A 13715-nucleotide genomic window follows, 5' to 3' on the forward strand; every position below is an offset into this window, starting at 1 on the left:
AGCGGTTCAATCCACTTAATCTGGGCAGCTATCAGAGGGAAATAGAGTGTATCCTCTAAAGCGAACTAGATGTGGGTTGGCTTGATGATGGTGTTGAGGTGAACTAAAAAGGGATCATACCATTCAGTCATGAATGATAGAATTGTATGAAAGTGATGGGTTAAGGTGGTGGATGATAGCTTCTCAACTGATTAGCAGTTTAAGGCGTATAAATCCTAAAACCAACGAGAAATGTAGCAAATAGCTAGATAATCCGTAGGTTGTGTTTCGGTGGGGCATAACTGCGTCTGCTAGTCTTCTGAAACCAATCCAATGTGCGTTAAACAGCCTTGAATAAATAGTGACGATGTAGTCAAAGATTTGACGAGAACATAGTTCTACGTATCAACGATATAGTCAGGGGTGGTCACGTTGGAATCCGATTTGATATTCGTCCTGGTGAATCTCTATACGAGAAATCTCAGAATGTCGGGGCACAGTCTTCATTGCTTTTGGGGGACAAGTGGCCTGAATAGAAGCCTCTCTCTGTCTCTCTCTCTCCTTGACTGAGGGTCAGATTGCTCAGCGGTTACGGCTGAATAAGAGACAAAATTATTGTGGAAAATTTAAGATGAGAAAGGGATAGACCAAGGTTCATGGAGTTAAAAGGTGTGCAAAAAATCTTTGCGCACAATAAAACTAACTCATGCTACACTTCACTATAATAAAAGAAAGAATAAACATTCATTAAGCCAGTTCCAAATAGCTGAGATCAGACTAAAGATGATTATGATATGATATAATGATCAAATTCTACTAATTTCTTTATAAATGCATGTTTCAATGTTCATAATATGCTTCTCAACACACATATGAGTTGGGACTATCGGATTGGATTTTAGCACAATGCTTACTGATATGAATATACTAATTTAGCCGCGCATTTTGCTTTCAATGAGATACATTGCTAAACTTCATGAAAGAAATCAGAATTACTGAACTTCACCAAAAATATATGTAAATAGGATGTAAAATTCATTGGTTGCAATTATTATTTGTTCAACAAGCCTGCTCAAAATTTTCATCAATCAACTACACCAAATGTTTGACCCAACATTCTTTCTTTGCTAGTATTGGAAATTCTGCTTTTTTTACCCAACATTCTTTCTTTGCTTGAATTGGAAATTCTGTTTTTTTCATCTTGGTTTTTTTTTTTTAATTTAATATTTTTTTCAATGATTTCCAAAGATACTCCATCAATTTGATATTTTCATATCAATGTCTGTACACCATTCACTTATGCGTGAAGCCTATTCAAATAAATGGTGACTACTCATAAATTTTATCTTCTATCTCCATCAATTCTAAAGGAATCTTTATGATTAAAACACAATGGTCAAGAGAAATCACATTCCCTCTATAAAAGATTCATAAACACACACACACACACAGGCAAAAAGCTCCTGCTAATGCAAACTTTGGGGAGTGTTTGAACATGTGTCTATGTTGAAGACTTTAGACAACAATATACAAGTTAATTATATTATGAAAAAGAATGTTAATTTCAAATCTTGTGGATGATTCCGTAAGAATTACATGCATAACATAGAGGAATTTAAAGGAGGTATGCTTGCCTGTGACCTTGCATAATGCATGCCATGTAAACCTGTATGGAAAAAAAAGAATAGAAGATGAAACAAGAAACTTTACAGGAACTAGGCAATAAGCTGCATTCAATTATGTGCAGCTTCACAAACAATTAAGCCCTTTATATCATAATGAAGCAGCTCTTGCAAAAGATAAAACCTAAGAAAGCACACTGATAACGGCAAATTCATGTGCCAAGATTTACGATACCTTTATTAAAACTTCAGAATCAAAAACAATAATAAAAGGTTTTCCTCCCTGTCCGCTGTTCACTAAATTATTCAATAGTTCTGAGCCATAATGCTCATTGCATTAGCAGCAGCATAAGCGCCAACAGTTATGCCGCATTAGTAGAAGGATCAGTTGATAATTGCAAAGCTATATGCCATACACGTTTATGCATCAAATTTCCAAACGAACACCTACGTGCTGCAAAAAACTCGCAATAGTAGCTGTTTATTCTTGTTAATATATTTTACTGAAAATCCTTTTCTTCGGTCTTTTCAACCCTAAAATAAAAATTTCTAAGCATAATTATGCCAAGATATCCAGTCAACACACGACCAGGAAACCAGATGAAATTTTCGGAATGAGAAAATGAACTATCCAAAGAAATCAGCAGCAAATGACAACAGAATTTCTCTCAACAAGAGTTGCGATCAAAAATCATGATCACAAGCTCACGAAGCTCGTATTAAATACCCATAAAACGATGACAAAAACTATAAAAGCCTAAATCAATGTATAATCAAACAAATAAGCGTTTGATGGAATTCCTAGCCACAACCGAAGCTGTCCGTACAAGCAAATTGAATATGGAGATGACAAGCACAGAAACAACGGGATAGGCTTCCCACAGAAACCCGCAAACAAATGAATCGAACCTATCAACACGAAATGAAGAGAGATTCGCTAGAGATGGTTTAGAAAGAGATCGATCTTAGTGAAAATGGGAAAAATATATGACGGAACGGAAAGGCATTGATGTAATCACCTGCGTCTCCACCGCTTCTTCCTCCATACTCCCTCAGCAGCCTCCTACAGCATGCTCTGATATCTATATATAGGCGGGAAAACAGATGTACTACACGAGTTCCTAAAAACAAGCACCTCGCTTTTCAGTCTTCGCGCGCCGTTGAGTACACAGAACAGCTTTGGCTTCGGTCGAATTCTACATAAGAGCATATTGCATTTTGGCATGGTGTGGGCTTCATTATAATATATTGATTATAGATGATTTTTAAAAGAATGTGAGCCCATTTGTCATGTCAAAAATTTTCACTTGGCTGGGGATATAATTTACGTTCGGAGTTTGAATATAATAATTTTTTTTTAGAGGGTGTTTATTCGTGCCAATGCCTGGGTTGCACGTAAACTCGAATAATAGACAGGTTTTACACTGAAAGATTATTTAAAAAATTTACATTCATATCATTTAACTCTTGAATATTTACATTTCTAATATCGAATATACATCATCTTATTTATACAAAATGTTAATTTAACTTTTAAAAAATTAAAATGATAAAGTTTTTGATGTGATATAAAAGATTTAGATGATATTAATTTTAAAAGTAAAATTCAAGTGTTAGATATGTAAATATATAAGAATTAGTTGGTATGTATGTAAATGCCCCTAAATATTATTTAGGTATTAGTTAGTGAATAAGGAAGAAGTTAGAAAGAGACAGAAGATAATGCTAATATGAGAATGATAGAATTAGGGTTGTAAACGAAGGCATGGCCCGTGTTCGGCCCGTTCGAAATTGCTCGTGAGTAGCGTGTTCGTGTTCGACTTGAATAATATTTTTTTTGTTAATATTCGGCTCAAAAATGACTCGTTAGAATATAAAATTATTGAAATAATATTTATTTATTTAATATAAAATAAGAATTTTATGTAAAATTTTTCAATAGCAAATTTGAGACAAAACTCAAGATATTTATTAACTAAAAAAAAGTTACAAGAGCAAATTGAAGACAAAATTTTCCGCAATAAAAAAATTAATATTGTTTTGCAAAAAATTTACAAAATAAATCCCTAAAAATAAATTATGCACTTATTCATCATTTTTACAAATTATAATAATCAAACATCGAACTCTTGTTCCCCACTATGAGCTTTTTGTTTCCAATTATGGCTTTGACTCTATGACCAGTGACAGCAATGCAGCTTTGTGCTTCGGGCCCAGCATAGTTTTCTTCTTTTCTGAACGTCTTAGCATACTCCACTAGAGCTTTAGCCAAGGGATGCTCGCTATTTGCCTATTTATAATGTAATAAATTGTTAAATAGAAATATTTTGAGAGGAATATTACAGATTAATGGAGATTATAAATATGCTGATAAATATTAAAAATGAACATCATTGACATATGCACAGCTATTTTGTATTTTACAACTCAATGAAAGGAAAACAAATGCCCTAAGATTTTCTCCCACAAATAAAATTTCTCATAAAACCACACATTAGAATTTGACAAAATGAGAATAATATATCCTTGTTCATGGGCTTCACATGGACGCATGCCCTGAACAATAAACAACCAACTGATACAGTCCAAAAAAACTTCGGCGAAAATGTGTTATCGTTTTGAAAAACAAAAGGAAATAAGCATAATATTCTTCATAGTCATCCATTTTTAAAAAAAACTGACCCAGAGGCAATAGCTGAATCACAACACAAAGGATTATACTTGTATGAATCTCCTCACAAATGCACAATAGCCGAACTAAGTTTCACAACAAAAGCCTTTTATAAGTAACGAAGCAAAAATACCGAGCAACGAAGCCAAACAAGCAACAAAGGAAGAATACCGAGCAATCGATTATTCAAGGAGAAATATAAGAGGCTATTAGAGTAAAGTAACAGAGACTGAAAAAATGCTAGAAAGGAGAGAAGCTGTGGTTGTAGCCAAGGAACAAGCCGCACTAGAGAGGCTGCAAGAGAAACGAGATGCTGCTCTGTCTACCTTATTTGAAAAATATCGGAACTATCCACCAGCATTAGTTGATTTTACTCCAACTAATAGTTCTCCAAAGAGCAGTGTTGAACATGGATCAGATATTACAGTTATTAAATCTGACAAATCTGACCTATATGATGAAGCAACTGTGGAAAGTAATTACTTAGATGAAAAACATCATTCACTGCTGGCGGAATTGTGTGAGAAGATGGATGTAGAACAGTTCCAAAAGTACACTTCGGACAATCGAAAGAATCTTGCCTCCATTTGTGAAGAGATCCCAATTTCGTTAAAAGCTGCAAGTAATCCATTTAGCCTGGTGTTGGATTCCTTGAAGAACTTCTATTCAGGAGAAATTATAGGATCAGATGGAAAGAAGGATGCCAGAACTTACATCATGCTGATGGAATCTCTAAGTTCTTTAATAATGAATTCTGAGACGCTTTCTAATGGGCAAAAGCTCACGGATGAAATTAAAGAGCGAGCAAAGGCAGTTGCTAACTATTGGAAGCCAAAGTTAGATAGCCTTGACATTTATGCAAGTAGTGGCAACTCATTAGAAGCTCATGCACTTCTTCAACTTTTGGTCACGTTGATATTTATTCAGATTTCCCTGAGAATGAGATATGCAAATTGCTTCCAGGTTATTTTATTATGCATTTCTTTCAGCATTTGAATTCTATAAAATTCATTTCTTGAAATATAAAATTTTTAAAAGAGAAGAAAAGTCTTAACCATGCTTATGCTTGGCACAATTCTAGATGATGCTTCCTTTGCATGTTCTAAATTTATTGTGCTGCTCACTATTCACTAAATCAGTCAACATTGCTTCTCGTTCACCTAATCCCTCAATCTCTCATTTTGTCTCTTTTGTTTGTCAGCCCGCTTTCTTTTCTATCGCTCGATCTCTTAAACTCCCTGACTAGCATGCTCCTTTTAGCTCTAACTTTCACAATTGCCTAATTGTTATCCTCATGTATTTCCTATTATCTCTCTCTCTCTCTACCACTTTTTAAACAAAACAATGATTAGTCAATTCTTTTGAAGTGGCATTAGCCACTTCAGAGTGTATAGTCTTTACAATAATCTCATACTCAGCATGATTATTAATTACTTTAAAGTTAATTTTGAATGCATGCAAAAACACTTTTCTAGTGTGATTCTTTAATATTATGATATATCAGATAACTTCAACTCCCAGACACAACATCTATAAAGAGAGCCCAATATAAATAGTTACATCTCATAATCTCCTTCACAACAACCTGAATTCTAAAGGTAGCTAAAAATTTGGCTAAAAGACTTGATTTGATTGCAATCACTTATATATATGAAATTTGAAATTCGGTAAGCTCAATTTATTATATTAAAAGGTGAGCATATAAGAATGTATACAAAAATATAAATATATATGAATTTTTGCTAAATATCTTTTTTACTTAATTGAGCCTACCTATTAAAGTGGTTGAATCGAGCTTGTCTGTCAATCCGATAGCTCTCATTTCTCTCGAGTGGTTAACTTAACCCACCGCACTATGGCAGCTACCCGAGGAAGTCATCATCTCTGCTAGTACGGGCATCCGTCAATTCCCTATTAAAAGTGTCACCCGATATTTGAGATTCTATCTTTTCACCCATATACCAAATGCGACTGCCGTACTGGCAATATCTGACATCAATCGACAATATCTAACATCCACATCACAATCATTCCACCAAGGCATCTGAAAAAGACAACATACAACGCAAAATGTACTGCTTAAATTATTTTTCAAATTTCCACCCTTAAATATAAAAATGGGAGCAAAAAGGATAAACATGTGTTTTTTTTTTTTTGGCCTTTTCTATGGGGGTCCTCCTTTCCTTCCACTATAAAGATTGCCTTCTATATCTCACTAAAATCTAATAACAGGGAACCTCTGAAGGGCCACTTCCTTATAGCTTACTGGAGATTGAAAATTAATATATTTTATAAGGTTCTCTCAAAAGTTTTTGATCCGTCTCTCTCTCTCTCTCTGATTACAATGTCTTTTTGCCGAGTTATGTATACTCACAAACGTACGGTACCCTACCTCCTAACAAAATTCAATATAGATTTTTGTTTTAGTGATTAAACTGGGATAGAAATTATTTGGAGGCCCACATTGAAGTCTTAAAGGCTTTCATTTGAGTGGATATAAAATTGAATACATGGAATGTTATTTTAGTATTAGCTATAGTAGGAGAGTTGTAAATATGGGTGATCAAATTATCAAAAGGTGTAAACATTTTTTATATCTTGGATCAATTGTTCAAAGTGATGGTAATATAGATGGGGATGTTATTAGTAGAATTCAAGTTAGTTGGTTAAAGTGGAGGCATGCATCGGGCCTATTGTGTGATAAAATAGTGTCATTTAGGCTCCCAAGAGAAATTCTATAAGATGTTGGTGAGACCTACAGTACTCTATGATGCAGAATGTTGACTTTTAAAAGATAAGCATAAAACAAAATTAAATTTTGTTGAGATGAAATTGCTTAGGTGAATGAGTAGCTAGACACTTAGAGACAAAATGCCAAATGAATATATCCATGATAGGGTTGGTATAGCTTCAATGACTAGCAAGTTTAGTAAAAGCCATATTAGATGATTTTGACACATTAAACGTTGATCATCTAATGATCCAATTAGGAGAGCAGATGTTTTATATTTGACTTATGTTAAGAAAGGCAGAGGTACACCTAAAAAGATTTGGGCATATTATATAAAAAATAATCTAAATCTATTAGAATTAAATGAAAATGACACTCAATAGGAGACAAAGGATATAAAAAAAAAAAATCATGTAGCAAATCTCACTTGGTGGAATACATGCTTCTTAATGTTGTTTAGATTGGGATAGAATAACTTTTTAAGAAAGGATTAGTGATTTCTTGAATTGACTGCTCTTAAAAATATTGTCAAAATCTTCATACAGTGATGACTACCCTGGACAACTTCATTATGAATGAATATCTTAGTTTAACTCGAAAACTTTTCTTGACAAAATAAATCAATCGTCATTTTCTCAATTGAATAATTTGATTTTAGTCTCACCAATGTAAAATAATAATAAGACAATGTAAAAAAGACTGGTGGAGAAACAAGTGCTATGAGCCAAGCGAATCCCACCATAAATGTTCTCAACATTTTTTAAAAAAATATGAACATCTATAATTTAAATTTAGCATCAAATGGCTAAGGATTGCAACTTTCCCACAGTAATTGAAGCTCTTTAACTATCATAGGGAACAAATGCAAGCTATCACCACTAGGGACTTCTTCTAACTATACATGACAATGATGAACGATGAGTTGATTTTGTGATTGGCACCTTCTAAATTTGGTGAAGCATTTAATTTATTGATTAACCTAACCCACATAATTATGGGCGTACAACGAGGCCTTCAAAGTTTTGCACCTCATTATGTAGCTTCTGAAAAAAAAAAAAATTTTCTTGTCACCAAAGTTCCTTTACCATTGTTGTCCTTACATGCTAGCAAAAAAATAAAAATTGCATCAATCTTTCAATCGGACTAAGCCTTTTATTCAATCAATATATTATTTGCATGCCAAAAAAAAAAACAACAATGAACAAACTGAAGAATATGCCTCCATCAATCTCCAATTACAAAACTAGAAGGAATCGCCAACCACATAAGACATAAAATGACTCAATCGAAACGCATGTGTTGAACTGCAACAATAAATAAAAAATACAATGCAACAATAATCTGCTTTCACCCCCCTAGTGAACCAAGTAGACTGCAATAACCAATAGCCAACCAAACAAAAAATAATAGAACATAAATTATGACCAAATTAATCAAAAAACTAATTTTGAGTGCCACAAGAAAGTGTAACTAACATCAAAATTAGCTTGGTGGACAAAATCCTGTCGTGTCCTTCAATTCTTTTCGGGCACGCCAATATGCAGCATTTGCTGTTGCGGATGTTCCCATCTACAATAAATTTAAGTGAAAATATAAACTCATTAAAGTCATAATGCCCAATTCCTATGTATTTATATATATAATACCTAAATTTTACATTTTATATTTATACTACCCAAATCTTTCAGATCACATAAAAAAAAACTATCTTTTGAACTTTTAAAAAGTGAAATACACCCTTTTCATTCTTAAATAAGATGGCATGTATGTAAAAATTGAAGTTTAAGCATTATATGTGTGAAATCTGTAAGAATTGAGTGGTATGTATGTAAATCTTCCTAAATATATATCTAAGTGGCATGTGTCAAACAATAAAATGAAGCAAAAACAGGAAGCATACCTTCATCTCCATGGAATAGTAATCTTTCCAGAGATTCCTATCTTCGCGATAGATTTGAAGAGCCGATTCATATAGCTTCCGAGCATTCTGCAAAGCAGTATCATCTCCAAAAGAAGCTAAGTTTTTCTCAAACTCTATGCAGTGCTTAAAAAAGGCCAAGCCTGGATGAGGCAAAGCAAGAAATCTGCATGTTTGCATAACATATAAACATCATCAGTGAAACACTCCTTTCAATATAAGGATTTTTTCAATATTATAATGCATTGACTATGGGTGAGAAAATGTGGTCAGACAAAATTTGAATAATGTGTTTTGCTACATGCTTGCCGGCGAACTATAAAAATAGATAGATGTAATCATATCAATTACATTGAATTAAGAAAGGATAAAATCCTATAAATTATCAAATAAAATAACTGAAAACTTACCGATTGTAAAGAACTCTTGCATGTAGAATACCATCCCTTTGGAGAGTTCGATCCACAACAGCAGCAGGAACTGAAAATTCACAACTACTGCTACATCTGGCTAATGCTGCCTCTAAAATCTTCACCAACCGTTTAAAATAAGCTTTGTGGCATGAAAAAACCTTCAAGGCCTACAATGCAAGATGGAATAAGAAGCTGGCAAAAGGTTAACTTTTTAACATGCATAAAATTAACTCCCGTGCAACCAATTTTCCTTCTTAATCAATTCAAATTCATTATGATTGCCTACTTTAGCAATGAATTTCTATCATCTTTATGTAAGCCCAAGTTTATTATTATTATTATTATTATTATTATTATTATTATTATTATTATTATTATTATTATTATTATTATTATTATTATTATTATTATTATTAAATATTGAATATTAAAAGGCAGTTACTCATACCATATGGAAATCACTTAGTGCATTAACATGAAAGGATGCACAATAAACCAAAAAACAATAGAAATCAAATGAGTGTAGGAAAGAATTACACAAAAAAAATGATGTCTATGTAACAAAATCAATCAATATTTTATGATAACTAATGGGCAAAATAATAAAAGAAAAAACTACAGAGTAGAAAAGAAAGGAACAGTAGAAAAACATAAAAAAAAAGAGTTTATGCATTGTACCAAGAACCATAAGCCTTCAGCTTTGGAAAGAGGTAGCCTATTCAGCACACATTCAAGGAGTTGAAAGATGTGGTCGAGATCGTCCTTACTCATGGAAGAAGTTTTATCAGCAAGGCAATTTATCTCTATGGAAATCCTCAGCAACCATACAGCGGCAGCCTCTGAAAGTTTACCACTACAAAGCTTTTCAGCCATTTTTCTTGCTTTCTCTAAGTTTGCATCTTGCAAGTAGAATGAAATGTACAGGCAAGCAAGATCCTCAATAAGACAACCAGTTGATTCAGCTTTTTCATATGCCTTCTTTAGAAACAAACTGAACTCTGAAACATCTAGTCCAACTTTACGCATCATACTCTCAGGGCATGTCACATCAGACCAGAACTTAACAAAGAAGAAAAACATCTTGACAGATGGTAAAACATTCAACGCCTCCTCATAAACCTGTAAATTTGACAATATTCAAGTAATTGTCAGAAGAGTATTCTGTGAAAGATAGTATGCCTAAGAAAATAGTATTGATGAATTAACAAGTATCAAATGACAATAATACAGGTTCAAGACTAATAACGTGGAATCGCTCATAAATCTATAAATAAAAAATATGCAAATATTAATAAGATGGGTATCTGCAGACAGGTAGTGCGCCACTATATGGAAGCTTCCCAAAAACAACTTTTTTTGACAAAAATAAAGTGGAGACATAATAACATGCATGATTAGCACTAACAATATGGGATTCAATAAAAAGCCAATTCACCTATCACCTTCTCTGTTTCATGGTCAACTCCTTCATTTAAGCATGTATGTAGCAAAAGCTAGTGTATGAGAGGGAGAAGAAGAAAAGGGAGCAATACAAGAGAGAACGAAAACAAATGCAGATGTAACATTGATAAAAATGACACAAAAAACTAAAATAAATGCAAAAGACAACAATGAAGAACATGACAACTCACTTGAAAAGCTTGATTTAACTTGGATGAAACCTCATGTTTATCTTCCTCATTAGTCATGATAACATCAGAAAGCTGTATTCTAGCCATCAAATCCCAGTACTGTTCATCATGTGAAAAATCTCTTTTGAGATCTTTCAATATCTCTATCTTAAGTTCATTTGAGTGAGCTAAATCAATGGAACTTAATACCTCCAAGAACCGTTTTCGCAAGCTAATACTTGATGGAATAGTCTTTATTGCTTCATGGTATATAGCTTCAAGAACCATAAAACCTAATTGCCAAAATAAATTTTGTTTCTCCGCATGATTTTCTTCTAAATCCGATTCTTTCTTGTCATTTTTCTCATCATTTCCAGCATCAAGAGACATAAATAGATCCTTGTTGTCTTCTTTCCACTGCCTAACCAGTATACCACCTCGTTCCAATGTTTGTAAATCTTCTCCAAGAGCTTCTTTTCGAGCTTTCAGTTTGTTTAGATATGTAAGCTCCAATCTTAGATACTCAATCCACATATCCTCTGATTTTGGGCAAGCCCTCAAACCACTTTGCATCAGAGCCCGAGCCGCAACAACATTTAACTTCTTATCAAACTCCCACGCTGCTGCATATATCCAAAGACCAGAAACTTTTGGATGAAGTTTAAGGGCTTGGCCTAGTGCCTGCAAAAAATTACATTAATATTTAATGGTTTAATTAAGTTATAAATCAATGAAACTATTTAAGCGACAGTTTTTTTTTTAATTAAAAAAAAATATAAGTGCAAAATACACTACTTGGAGAATTTATTTGCACCTAGGTTTTTTTTTTTGTTGCAATATTAAAGGGCTAAAATGTAAGTCAACATACCTCTTTCATCCGCCCATGCCGCCTCTCCTTGCAGAACTCCAAGTATTGAAACCAAAGTCCCAAGTCACCTTTATACCTCATCACTGCCATCCTGTACAAATCCAAAATTCTGAGAACACCCGCATAGTCCGAGAATGACTTCTTCCACTTCTTTCTTCTCTTCTTCTTCTCTCCCTCCTCTTCATCCGCTTCTTCCTGCATTTGGCGGACGATCATTCTTTTTCTCAGCTTCCTGTAGGCTTCAAGTTTCTTTTCATACTCAATGTAGGCCAAGAAGTCCTGCTTCAGAGGCGACGGTCGCTGGAGCCTGTACTCAAATTCCCGGCGTTGCTTAACAATCTCGCTGATCTTGTCCCGTTCAAGTAGTCCGCGCCGCTCTAGATCATCGAGCTCATTGGCCATCCGCTCAAGGCGGAAGTGTACTACATCTGCCATTGCTGCCGATGAACACGATAGCTCTGAATCCGACTAGGTTAGTGGTGAAGTGCCACTATTTGGAAGCACGTTTTGAGGAGGATTTAACCAAAATCCTGCCAAAAAGAAAGCAAAAATGACAACTTCAATAAATCCTACAGTTTTTGGTTTTTAGAGGAAATAGCTGAATCACAACACAAATGCTCAAACTTGAATGAAATTGATGGTTAACATGTATGAATCACAGCACAAGTGCACAATAGCCGAGTCAAACTTCACAACAAAGCCCTTATATCATATCTCATCCATAAAAAAATCAAATCTAGATGCAATATGTGAGATTTCACTCCCAAAAATTTCAAAAACAAATGGAAAGATATCACTGATGTAGATATTTTGAATTGGGCCAATACTAAAGTGTAAGATTCAGGAAGGCAATCACACAAGGAAAGTTTTAAGGTATGTATCTTTTCTTATATTTCACTACAAGTTCTGTCATTTTGCTTAAGCAATAAGAGAAATTTATAAATGGACAGCCATTCACCCTATGCTTTAACAAATTAAAGTGATGCAATATAACTATTTTTCTCAACTATTTGAATATAAAGATCAACTGTTAAGTCTTAATGTTGTCTGTTTCTACCATTAATGATGAAAATTACTCTAATATTTGCCCATTGTTCTTGTCTTCCAATGTTTCGATGCACAAGAGCTGAATCACAGCACAAATGCAGGAAAAATCGAATCAAGCATTTTCAATATTAGCTAAAAAGTCTTATGAAAATAAGTGCAGCAAAACAACCGAATCACATCACAAATGCACAATAGTTGAATCACAGTTCACTGCAAAAGCCTTATATCATATCTCAGCCATAAAAAAATTAAATGTACAGGCTATTGGCAAGATTTCACTTCAAAAATTTCAAAAACTCGGTTTCACTCACAAAATCTAAATAAATCTAAAAGAAATTGATAAAAATTTAAGCTAAGAGGCGAACCTGAAGATAAATATGAAATATTAGAGAAAAGATACTCAAAGATAATACCTCGGTAGCCAAACAAGCAATCAAGGAAGCATGTCGAGCAACCAAGCAAGAATACCGAGCAGTCAAGCCAACGCCGATTCGCCGAGTACAAAGACACTATATCGAAGACAAATAGAAGCAGAGATTAGAGAAAGAACACAAAAAGCAAACCCTAAGCTCTCGCGGCTGCAAGCATTTAGCGATTTTGCGAGGAGAAGGAGAAGACTCGAAGAGGGAGACGCGGCCGAACCCGAAAGCTTCGCGATTTTGGGAAGGGTTTTTCTTATAATATACAGTATCTTATATAAATTATTAAACTTACATTATATAAATATATATTATCTTTATAACTAATAATAATATATTATTATTATTAATTTATTATATATTATAATTTATAAAGTTTATTTTTTTAAAATATCATTAATTTTTTATATATAATTATTTTAAATTATTTTATATTT

General features: G+C 33.6%; 2 protein-coding genes and 1 pseudogene across 14 annotated transcripts in view; 1 reads left to right on the top strand and 2 right to left on the bottom strand.

Annotated features, from left to right (window-relative positions):
* The window catches only part of LOC110031759 (DNA mismatch repair protein MSH5), a 101136-nt gene extending 98341 nt beyond the window's left edge, over positions 1 to 2795 (bottom strand). For all 12 annotated transcript variants that reach the window (XM_020735132.1, XM_020735133.1, XM_020735134.1 and 9 more), the window contains exons 1-2: positions 2621 to 2795; positions 1614 to 1645 (exon numbers count right to left, since the gene is read on the bottom strand). In XM_020735132.1, the coding sequence (XP_020590791.1) occupies positions 1614 to 1645; positions 2621 to 2647 (59 nt within the window). In that variant the 5' untranslated portion in view covers positions 2648 to 2795. The remainder of the gene's footprint in view (positions 1 to 1613; positions 1646 to 2620) is intronic.
* An 875-nt stretch (positions 2796 to 3670) lies between these two features.
* LOC110031761 (U3 small nucleolar RNA-associated protein 6 homolog) lies at positions 3671 to 13515 on the bottom strand. 2 transcript variants are annotated; one of them, XM_020735144.1, is made up of 8 exons: positions 13273 to 13515; positions 11813 to 12342; positions 10966 to 11625; positions 10013 to 10453; positions 9332 to 9501; positions 8904 to 9087; positions 8479 to 8572; positions 3671 to 3891 (listed from the first exon to the last, which is right to left on the bottom strand). In XM_020735144.1, exons 2-7 carry the CDS (start codon positions 12245 to 12247, stop codon positions 8486 to 8488), a joined length of 1977 nt encoding a protein of 658 aa, XP_020590803.1. In that variant the 5' UTR covers positions 12248 to 12342; positions 13273 to 13515; the 3' UTR covers positions 3671 to 3891; positions 8479 to 8485. The 2 variants fall into 2 exon arrangements, with proteins under 2 accessions (XP_020590803.1, XP_020590804.1); XM_020735145.1 differs by lacking the exon at positions 3671 to 3891 and adding an exon at positions 5119 to 5205.
* Positions 4462 to 5291, top strand: LOC110031578 (annotated as a pseudogene).
* Positions 13516 to 13715: the final 200 nt, after the last annotated feature.

This window comes from Phalaenopsis equestris, unplaced genomic scaffold (assembly GCF_001263595.1).
Source record: "Phalaenopsis equestris unplaced genomic scaffold, ASM126359v1 Scaffold000840, whole genome shotgun sequence".
In the NCBI taxonomy this organism is placed as follows: domain Eukaryota; kingdom Viridiplantae; phylum Streptophyta; class Magnoliopsida; order Asparagales; family Orchidaceae; genus Phalaenopsis; species Phalaenopsis equestris.

Coding starts and splice junctions, on each gene's coding strand:
- LOC110031761 (XM_020735144.1), bottom strand. CDS start 12,247: ATGGCAGATGTAGTACACTTCCGCCTTGAGCGGATGGCCAATGAGCTC. Junction 11,626..11,812: donor GGCATGGGCGGATGAAAGAG/GTATGTTGACTT, acceptor AATTTTTTGCAG/GCACTAGGCCAAGCCCTTAA. Junction 8,573..8,903: donor ACTATTCCATGGAGATGAAG/GTATGCTTCCTG, acceptor AATTTATTGTAG/ATGGGAACATCCGCAACAGC.